This window comes from Olea europaea, unplaced genomic scaffold (assembly GCF_002742605.1).
Source record: "Olea europaea var. sylvestris unplaced genomic scaffold, O_europaea_v1 scaffold793, whole genome shotgun sequence".
In the NCBI taxonomy this organism is placed as follows: Eukaryota; Viridiplantae; Streptophyta; class Magnoliopsida; order Lamiales; family Oleaceae; genus Olea; species Olea europaea.
Genome location: NW_019266359.1, coordinates 118262 through 128698, shown reverse-complemented (window position 1 = coordinate 128698; position 10437 = coordinate 118262). Strand labels below are relative to the sequence as shown.

The window sequence follows — 10437 nt, the reverse complement described above, 5'->3', positions numbered from 1 at the left end:
CAAACCAAAATTTTTTTTTAGACGCACTTATTACAAGATGTCGAATGAAGTCGAAACATTGCATTCTTAATAGTATTTCAAAGTTCTCACGACCTAATTTTGCGTTCATCAATGGCATGCGAAACGACCAATCGTAATAAAATTTACAACAAAATAGGCTGTTCCCAACTACTATTTTGAGAATTTCGGTAATATGCTAACTTTCAACATTCGTCGATGATCTATACTATCTAAATCCACAAATTCCCTATGTCATCTAGAAGCTCATTTCGAGATCTATATCCTAGTTAGAATAGTTCAAACAAGTATTGAAAATAATTAAATGTGTTAAACGTACGCCTTAAAAGAGACTTCTAATTCGTCTTTTCTTTAAAAATTCTCAATCATTTTATTGATGTTTATTATTTTTGCATCATAAATTTTTCAATATAATCTACATTATTTGCTAGGTTTTAATGTAACTGGTGATTCTATGATAAAAAAGGACCAAATTGAAAAAGTATAAAAGTCAAGTAGATAGGTGCAATTTTGCATAGTAGTTGTTGGTAAGTTAGGGTTAAAGCTCGGAATTAGGAAATAAGAGCCGCCACAATTTCGTTTGCCTCTCGCCTACATACTACTCGAGCGACAAAAATATAATAGACTTCACTAGCTAATCGTCTGGACCTTGCTTGAGCGAAACACCATTGCTCGATCTTCGCTTGTCTGTCGCTCGAGCGACAATGCTTGCCAGAAAATCCTAAATTGTGATTTTTGAGAATTTTAATAAGACTATACTATCCAAAACGTCTTTTATATGAATACCTACGATGTTTCACCAAAAACCTTGGATTGTTCATTGTGAGAAAACATGTACACTTTTCATATTTCATACAATCCATCAATCATTGAGATTGGCAATTGAAAACATCAAAACCAAAAATTCAAACACCAAAAACCAAAACTTTTGTTAGAGGTTGAAGATAAAAAAAAAAAAAAAAGGTGACCAAAGTTCCGATTGTTGGAAAACAAGGAGTTCTCGGGAATTCATGGGAGATAAATGGAATTAGAAAGTTGGGAGTTGGTACAGGTGCACGCAATTCAGGAGAGTTTTGGGAATTACAGTGAGGAGGTCAGAAAATACTTGTGTTGGTCAAATTTGACGGTACTATAAGTTGATTCGTTTATAGTGAATTCATACTGGCTTGGGTCCTGAGTTTTTAATCTTGCGAGGTGTTTTCTTCATCATCAAATATCATGTGTTATTTATTTTTTCAGCGATTTATTAAACTGCGACAATTCAACATGGAGTAGATTGCATGTGAATTCATCTGGACTAATCAATAACCGTGACGTATTGCAATTGTCAATTAATTTGCTTAAATTTCGCGCAAATACCTATTCATCTCTTCAGGAGTTGTTTGGGTCGAACTGCATAACTTTCAATTTTATTATGAAATTTTATATGGAATATGAATTTAATAATTTTAGAAACGTTGCGAATTAAATGTAATTTGAATCACTTTTGCATTAAATTTAAATTTCATTTACTTCCTAGACTAAATGTGAATTTTATTTTAATTTATTTACTTCCCAAATTCAATTTGATTTACACGCTGTCAGCTCAATATCTATCAACGAAATGGTAAACAAAATTATACTAGTAGCGAAATCTATTTAACAATGTTGATAATGATAAAATTAAATATCAAAATGCATATTAACAATTTTTATTAACATGTATTTTTTTTTTAAATACACTTTAATTTTTGATACCACAACACAAAAAGTCTGAGTCCACCGAAAATCTTGAATATTTGTAAAATGTTCTAGTTTAGAATACAATTATTAATACATATATACATTTAACCTAAGATTCATGTATGCGTATTTAATGCATAAAACGCTCTTACTACAAGTATAAATTGGAGAAATTTTAGGTTTAATGGCAAGAAAATTGTGTAAGAAAAGATAATTGATTTTGATTAGACCAATACAAAGGACGCGATTTTATTAATGGAAAAGAAAGTAACTTTTACGAAGGGGTAGACTTGACCTCCAATTACTAGAGAACGCCAAGAAGGCAATAACAATTTATAAGCTCATACGAAGAAAGGGGTTGAGCCTAATCACTTGAACCGCTTGTAACTAGAACCCAACCAAAGCTGTACCGTAAATGCATTCTCTCACTGAATTAAGTGCTCTTGATAGAAATAGAGATTATTCATAATTGTTTTTGTAACATTATCTCGTTCTAAGAATTTATGAGGAGGTGATTTTAAAGCGTGCCAAAACATTCTTCATAATGTGCCAATGTATGTTATGCAAGGTTATGAGCTAACCTCTAGTCCAAGAAATAAAAATAAAAATAATAAAAATAAAAATAAAAATTAAGCTTTTGTTTGGAAGAGATTTTTCGAGTGAAAAATAATTTTTTTTTAAAAAATGTGTGATTAAAAAGTAGGAAAAAATCATATATTCACAGAATGTGTATTAAAAATGATTATGGGGAAAAAAAATAAAAATATACCAATGTTTCTAAAACCAGAGGTGCCTCTTCTAAATGCATTGTCGATAGGTTTCTAACATGTGTTATAGTGTATGGGCAAAATAGGCTTCACATTCAAATGATTAAATTTAGTGATTAAATATCGAGAATCCGCGATAATTTGAAGTTCTTGGATCATTCATTCGCCTACTTTTGAGATTTGTAGCTTAGTTCTAGTTTAAACTTTGTTTTTAACTATCCCATTACAATTAGGATAATTACATTCACACAATAAGAGTGTGTTTGATTGACATGGAAAATATTACCTAGAAAAGAAAATATTTTCCATCTTTTGTGGAAAATAAAAACCACCTCTACCCAAGAAAAACATTTTCCTTAAAAACAAGGAAAATTAGGCATATTTTCAAAAGTTGGAAAATGTTTTCCATGGAAAAAAATAGCAATCAAACACTCCAAGTGAAAATTTGGATGGAAAACTGATATTTTCCATGGAAAATAAATGTAATCAAACACACCCTAATATTTTATACCTGCATCATATTTTAATTACGAGACAGGTTTCTAATATTTGCTCACTTTTGCTTTTATATCCTCAACCATTGTGAATTTTATCATCCTCGAATGAGTATTAACAAGCTGTTTTGATATTTGATCTTTCGTAACTCAATATGCTGTATGAGGAGATAGTTGATGCATTTACTTTAATTTGATGCTGGCTCTTATATTTTATTCTTCTAATGCGGGTTCACTTATTAATGGGTTCGTATGATCTGGCCTTGAGTTGAGTTTTTCTACCGCATTATTTTTGTGGGTATAATCAATTTAAATAAAATTTAAGTCCTTATTTGACAAGTCTTTTTAACATTATAAGATGATGCATCCCATAAATATATGGGATACGAGTCCAATAAAAATAAAGTTTGATTAACTTATAATCCCAAGTACAATGTTTAAAAAAATAATAATAATAATAAATAAATAAATAATGGAGAATGCTTAAGTCAATTTAATAGTGCGATAATTTTTGTAATTAAAAAACAAATCAACCCCCAAATTCCTCTGGCAGACTCTTCCCTTTTCATCCGGTACTCGCAATCTACAAAATTACATACTTACTTTTACTTTATAGTCATAATTATTCTGAAAATAATATTGTTTTAATCGTATGCAGAAAGGATTGGAGGGAGATTCGATCTGACATATTTCAAGAGAGGTTTGATTTTGAATTTGATAACAAATGGGAATAGTGTTCACGAGGCTATTTTCGTCGCTGTTTGGCAATAAGGAAGCTCGGATCCTTGTATTGGGGCTTGACAATGCGGGAAAAACCACTATTCTTTGTATGGAATCGCTTTATGTCTAAACCGTTCCTCTATGCGTTTGTTGTAAATTTGATCTACTTAGGTTTTCGTTTTTCTTTTCAGATCGGCTTCAGATGGGTGAAGTTGTTTCCACTATCCCGAGTAAGGGCTAAAAAAATCATTATTATTGTTATTATAAATTCAAAAGGAAAGGAAATTCGGATCATGGACTTCTAGCTACAATTCTGCTTGTGGTTAAGTTGAGAAGAGCTTTTTCTGTGAGCAGGAATTTTTCTTTTAATAAATATATAGTTTTCTAAGCTTGTGTAAAGCTATTGGAGAAGTGCAATTTGAATTTTAGCTTACGAAAGCAAGAAAGAAAATTGTATCTTTATTGTCAATAATTTGTTTTTCTTTTCATTTTGGTGCAGCAATTGGGTTTAATGTGGAAACAGTGCAATATAATGGCATTAAATTCCAAGTCTGGGATCTAGGTACGCAATGTGACGTTTACCTGATGCTACATAGACTTCAGTTTTTTAAATATGCTGTGAATATCATTGAATTACTACTTTATTCATTTTCTTTTGTTGTTACTTTTATCATTCCTGATGTTGTGAATCTCGCTCTGTCAAAGCAGATATGTAGGTTGCAGTTTTATTGACCATGGAATTTCTTGAATGAGTGTTTGCTCAGCTGAACAATTCACTTTGACTAATATGAAACTAAGATTAGAAGGCATTTGAGGTTAAATCAATCTTTTGAATGTTATCAGAAAAATATATTTACGTACTGAAGTACAAAACTTGCGTGATTTTATCAACGGGGATTTATGGTTATGGGAAAAGGAAGGCTCTTTACTTGCAACAGTCTTTTTTCTGTTCTTTGTCATGAGCCTGCATGGGGGGGAAGTATATGAAGTTCAGGGTCATTATACTTGATTTCTGTATTGGTAACTGGAAGTACTGCAGCAAAGAAAGCTTACCTCGCCATTAAGAGTAGAGGGTAGCTGTAGCTAGTAGAGTGGACATCACATGAAATGAAAAATGGTTTCTGAAATATCCACGTAGGATGAAATGTTGAGGATTTAGCCGGATCTGGTGAGAACTAGACAGTTTAAGTGTTTTCTTACTTTTAAATGCAAGGGAAACAGAAGATGCTGATTGTTTAACTCAGATGAATTTCCCTTTTCTCCTTTTTGAGTACTTGATTGGTAACATTTGACTTTCTTTTGCTGTTTCGTACTTCTTTACCAGTGATCTACCGTCTCCTTTGACGAAACGAACTTAAAAGGAGATTCCTAGTCTAGGTGGAATCCTTTTGCAAAAATAAAATTGAGAGAGTTTTTTTTTTTTTTTTTTTTTGACTCACCCATGCTTAGGATCTTCCCCGTAGTATAAGTGAGATCCTTATTAGGCATCTTTCTAGGAAGAATGAGTATATTCCTTATTACCCCTATGATGTAACTCCAGCTACCATCAGCAGTACCACTACTACATTTAGGAACTGTCAAAGTTGATAACTTTTGGATTTGAAAGAGAACATGTATGGTTTCCCCTTTATTGTGGCATAATACAAATATGAAATTTGCCATCTTTGTTAGCTTGCATAAGGTTCTGTTGTATCTCAGGAACTCAATTCTCTTGCTCTTTTTGAATAATTAGTTTTTGAGAAATTTCTAGTTGCTATCACAGTTACATGTGGAGGTTTCCAACTGATGTTTTATTATTACTTTTTATTTAATTGTGATAATCAGTTCATTGACACGGAAGAAGTAGTCATTCTAAAATGTCCATATAACAGTTGTTTTTCTTTCCTGATGGCAGGTGGCCAGACTAGTATCAGGTAAATCACATTTTGCTCGTGGCTTCTGTCATTATAGAGTCTGTTTCTAGCTAAAGTTCTTGGATGCACATGCTTTGTGTTTTACATCAATTTAATTTTTGCCACCTAGGCCATATTGGAGATGCTACTTTCCCAATACTCAAGCTATAATCTACGTTGTTGATTCAAGTGATACCGATCGATTGGTGGTTGCAAAAGAGGAATTCCATGCTATATTAGAGGTATGTTTTTGTTTATCTTATTGCTCCACCATAAAGTTCAAGATTCTTGTTATGTGTTTTATGCTGTGTTAAAGCATATTTGGCATTTTGACCAATGTCAATTACCAAGCCAAAATAATTAATGCCTGCTCTGCATATTTTATTAGTGTATTTTAGGCTCCATTTATAGGGAATGGCAATTATCAAGGGACAGTCCATTGTGATTTTTAAAGTGGATATCAGACCTGTGTAAAAGGTGGTATTCACAAAATGCAGTATAGCTTGTGGTTGTTCTATCTTCCTGCGCCGCTGCTTTTCATCCAAAAGAAGGAATTTTCCCACCTTTTGGTTCAGACAGTGAAGGCAAAAAGAAGAAATTAGGGATTCATTTTACAATTCGCCCCTGCATTAGAAGAATGAGGGGTGAAAGACCATGTAGAGTAAGGCTGTTTTCCGCCTAGTGTCAACATTCTACCCCTACCATAACAAATCATTAGCTACCCTCACAGTTTGGAGCCAATTGTAACATTCTCGTTGGCCTGCTATGCATAAAACATTGTGTTGTAAATGCTTTGTGAAGGCAATAAGCAGTAAGTGTGGATTAACAACACATAGTTTTGATTGATATACATGCTAGCGTGTTTTGGTGTTTTGAGGTGGTGTTGTGGTGATTCTCAAAATTTAAAAAAAAAAAAAATTTGTTTTTTGTTTTGAGAAACTAACAAAAAGAACGCATTTTCAACAATTTCAAAACAAACACTCAAAGCACAAAACTCAAAATGAATTCAAAACTCAAAACACAAAACTAAAATACAAAGAGAACGCCCCCTTACTTTTTTTCACAGCCTTGTCATTTTTGGACACTGTAGTGTGCTTTTCCAAAGGTAATCATTCACTGAATATCTACAAGTGAGAGAACTTTGGTTTATTAGATTCAGTTACCCAGCCTTATGAAGCCTAATGGCCCTAAGCTCTCTGTGTATTAGTAAACCCTACAGAGAACCAAACTCGGCAACTTGTCACGACTTTTTTATTTTTCAGAAAGTTCTCTGCTCTCTAAATTTAAGTATAGAAAATATCTTCACACGTTTGGAGACGAAAATGATTTTTATATGACTGTTTTCAGGCCAATTTCTGCTCAGGTAATTTCTGATGTAGTGATATGTTTTCTAGCTTTTGATATATACAGTATACTTGACTATTAACTTACATTATTTATGCTGTCTTATCAGGAGGAAGAATTAAAAGGCGCTGTAGTCCTCATATTTGCAAACAAGCAGGTTTGTGCTATTGCCCTGTTGCATATGCTGTGGAAGAATGAATTAGCTTGTGTTTAATGGGTCCAAAAGCGTTGAGCAGCTTGGGACCACTTTTCAAAGACATTTATATGTAGGAAAAACATGTGCGTGCACAATTTTCATGTTGCTTTGGTTTGCAGGATCTTCCCGGTGCACTTGATGATGCTGCAGTAACTGAGGCCTTAGAGATGCACAAGATTAAGAACCGGCAATGGGCTATTTTCAAAACTTCTGCCATAAAAGGAGAAGGTCTCTTTGAGGGCTTGGACTGGTTAGCTCAACTGATTTATTTCATAGATATGTCATATGATAGTTTTGGCTGAACCGAACATAGTGTTTTTATCTCAATATAAGACACCTTCTAAGTAATCATGAGTCTACCTTTCTCACTTTTATTTGGCCAGATTTTTCTGGCTTTCTGAATTTAAGTCCCTGTTTGGCCCCTGTTAAAATTATAATTCATTTTTCTATCTTCTTATCAACTACACATTTTTCAATAAAATAATATTATACATAATTCCAAAACTTTTTCTTCTTTTTTAATCATACGTTCTTCAATAAAACACTATTCTAACCATTAAAATTTCAAATAATGGGAGCCAAACGAGCGCTAAGAATGCATCTCCAATAAAGTTTCCATATATCATACAGTCATTAGCATCATATTATCTTGCAACTAAGTCTCTGTTATATTGTTCTATGTTCTTACTTTGTATATTTTCAATTAAACAGGTTGAGCAACACACTTAAATCTGGAGGTGGCTAAATATTTTTCAGAGAAAGTGGTCAATTGCTGTGTTTTGGTCCAGGATGGTCTGAGTAAAATCTGATCACGAGCGGTATGATTGTGTTAGAGAGTGATAAAAAATTGATATTTAGATTTTTACGAAAGAGAACAAATATATTGCTAAGCTTACTGCATTCAAATATAACACATCTTTCTTAAAACAGGATGTTTTTATTCTTTCTCAAAGACTACAGGCCTGTTCTCTTTACCGTTTTCGGGTCGTTTTCTGTTTTCGATTTTTCAAAACGGTGAAAACGTGTTCTCTTTCCCGTTTTCGAAAACGAATTTTCGAAAACGTTTTCGAAAACGAAAAAAATTTGTGAAGAAAACACAAAACGACTTTTTTGTCGTTTTGGGCGTTTTCAGTGTAAAACTTGAAAAAATTGAAAACGCGGGAAACACTTTTTTTTTTTTTTTTTTTTTTTTTTTTTTTTTGGGGGGGGGGGGGTGTTTTTGGGGAGGTGGTGTGGTGATTCTCAAAGTTTCAAAAAAAAATTAAAAATTAAAAATTTTTTTTTTTTGAGGAGATAGTGTGGTGATTCTAAAAATTTAAAAAAAATAAAATTAAAATTAATTTTTTTTTTTTTTTTTGGTGTTTTGAGGTGGTGTTGTGGTGATTCTCAAAATTTAAAAAAAAAAAATTATTTTTTTTTGTTTTGAGAAACTAACAAAAAGAACGCATTTTCAAGAATTTCAAAACAAAAACTCAAAATACAAAACTCAAAATGAATTCAAAACTCAAAACATAAAACTGAAACACAAAGAGAACACCCCCTACGTTTTTTCTTCTTTTCTTGTCTTATGATTTTTAATTTTTTTCCAGATCATGAAGGAACTGTTTGTGTTGTTCCAGACAAATGGGGATCATCTTGATCTCTGCCCCTACTTTGTTATCTACTAGCATGTTGCATCCTTTTCTACTCTTATGGCATGTTCGGTACAAATAAGCAGTTTTAGAAATGAAAAACAAAAAAAGAAAAAGAAGAAGCTAAAATCTGATTTATTATAGTGTCTAAGATCGTCCAGTAATGTAACTGAACACACATTTTTTTCCTTTGAAGGGCTGAAAACACGAAATTCCATGCTGCTACTACTATCATGTAGATGATTCTTCTTGAATTTAAGTATAGAGTAATGTCATCATCACCTTCGTAAATGACAATGAGCTTCTTGATTTATTGTCCAGTGGAGTTGTGATGCATTTTAATGCATTGGACTTTGAATTTGGGTGTGGTTTTTATTTTTATGGTTGATGAATAGCATTACTTTTTAGTATATGATTTGATTGAAATCTAAGTTTCGTGATTGGGTATTCAAATCTTCTACCAATTTTTCTAGGAAGTAGGAATCAATGACATTGGGTCTTCTAACAATGTTGTCTATGGTGCTATACTCGCCCAGCATTCTCACTATCGTGGGACTCGCAATTATTTTAATCGTGGACCTCACATCTTGTATGTAAAAAGTCGGTAATCCATTATGTCAAATTGTTGTACTTGCAGTATAACTTAATTTATTTATTTTTATATGCTTGCTTGTCATTTTCATTTTGTTAAGGATAGAGCAGTATGTTTTCTTGTTCACAATATGATTACTGATTAGGAAGAGATGCGGTATTTGTCATTTTATGTTTGATCTAACATGCTAAGTCCTTGTTTGAGCTCCGTTCTTTTTGGGAAAATACATTTTTTAACAGTATTTTGACATCATTTTAATTACACATTTTTCAATAAAATAATATTACACGTAAATTCAAAATTTTTTCTTATTTTTTAAACACAAATTTTCTATTTATACACTATTTAAAAATTCATTCTACCAAAAAATTGGGGCTCAAACAAGGGCTAAATATGTCAATAGTGTACATCAGTACACGGACGATGACCATCTTAGCATAAATGTCTAGTGGGGGTCAGACAAATTATCAAATGAAGTTTTAATGTATTTTTAAATATTGGATAATATGATAGTGAAATTATTATGAATAATGCTCCTTGAATATGGGCTTTTGACAAGGATGGTGTGACAAGATGGATTGACAGCTCCTGATTGAGTTTTTTTTTTTTTTTTTTCAAGCTGTTCAATTATGCGTTGACACATGTCTTTCTTGTTTTTGAATCTGTCATTGGGCCTGTCACTATAACAAGACTCAATTATCGTACCTAGGTGAGTTATCATTTAAATTATAAATGAACTGAGTTATTCTAAAATTTATGATGTTAGAATCAAGTGATTCTCGTATAGTCACATCTAAGGTTTTGTTTGTCTACCATTTTTTTAATATTCTATTATATTTTTTTTCTATAGTACTCATTTTTACTAACACATTCTTTATTAAAATAATGTTACACGTAAATTTAAAAAAAATTATTTTTTTAACCACACATTTTAATATCAATAATTATTTAGTAATACATTACTCACAAATAATGGGGCACAAACAAACACTAAGAGTTTGTTTGATTGTAAATATGGAATTTGGATAAAAAGAAAACGAATTTCAGGGAACTGAATTACG

At 32.0% G+C, this 10437-nt stretch overlaps 1 protein-coding gene across 3 annotated transcripts; it reads left to right on the top strand.

The window, feature by feature from the left end:
* Positions 1–3482: 3482 nt before the first annotated feature.
* LOC111391441 (ADP-ribosylation factor 1-like) lies at positions 3483–9100 on the top strand. 3 transcript variants are annotated; one of them, XR_002702115.1, is made up of 10 exons: positions 3483–3573; positions 3660–3828; positions 3913–3951; positions 4221–4283; positions 5616–5634; positions 5744–5855; positions 7067–7114; positions 7273–7403; positions 7865–7971; positions 8981–9100. XR_002702115.1 is itself a non-coding variant. In XM_023016667.1 (9 exons), the coding sequence occupies exons 2-9, from the start codon at positions 3726–3728 to the stop codon at positions 7896–7898; spliced, it is 549 nt and encodes a 182-aa protein (XP_022872435.1). In that variant the 5' UTR covers positions 3483–3573; positions 3660–3725; the 3' UTR covers positions 7899–8105. The 3 variants fall into 3 exon arrangements, 1 of the variants encoding a protein (XP_022872435.1); XR_002702114.1 differs by lacking the exon at positions 8981–9100 and adding an exon at positions 8743–8964; XM_023016667.1 differs by lacking the exon at positions 8981–9100 and having other exon boundaries at positions 7865–8105.
* The last annotated feature ends 1337 nt before the right edge of the window (positions 9101–10437 follow it).

What these genes read in the sequence shown, in the direction of transcription:
- LOC111391441 (XM_023016667.1), top strand. Translation starts at nt 3,726, where the DNA reads ATGGGAATAGTGTTCACGAGGCTATTTTCGTCGCTGTTTGGCAATAAG. An exon ending in GGGAAAAACCACTATTCTTT is followed by an intron (nt 3,829 to 3,912) that starts GTATGGAATCGC and finishes TTTTCTTTTCAG; the next exon opens with ATCGGCTTCAGATGGGTGAA. An exon ending in AATTCCATGCTATATTAGAG is followed by an intron (nt 5,856 to 7,066) that starts GTATGTTTTTGT and finishes CTGTCTTATCAG; the next exon opens with GAGGAAGAATTAAAAGGCGC.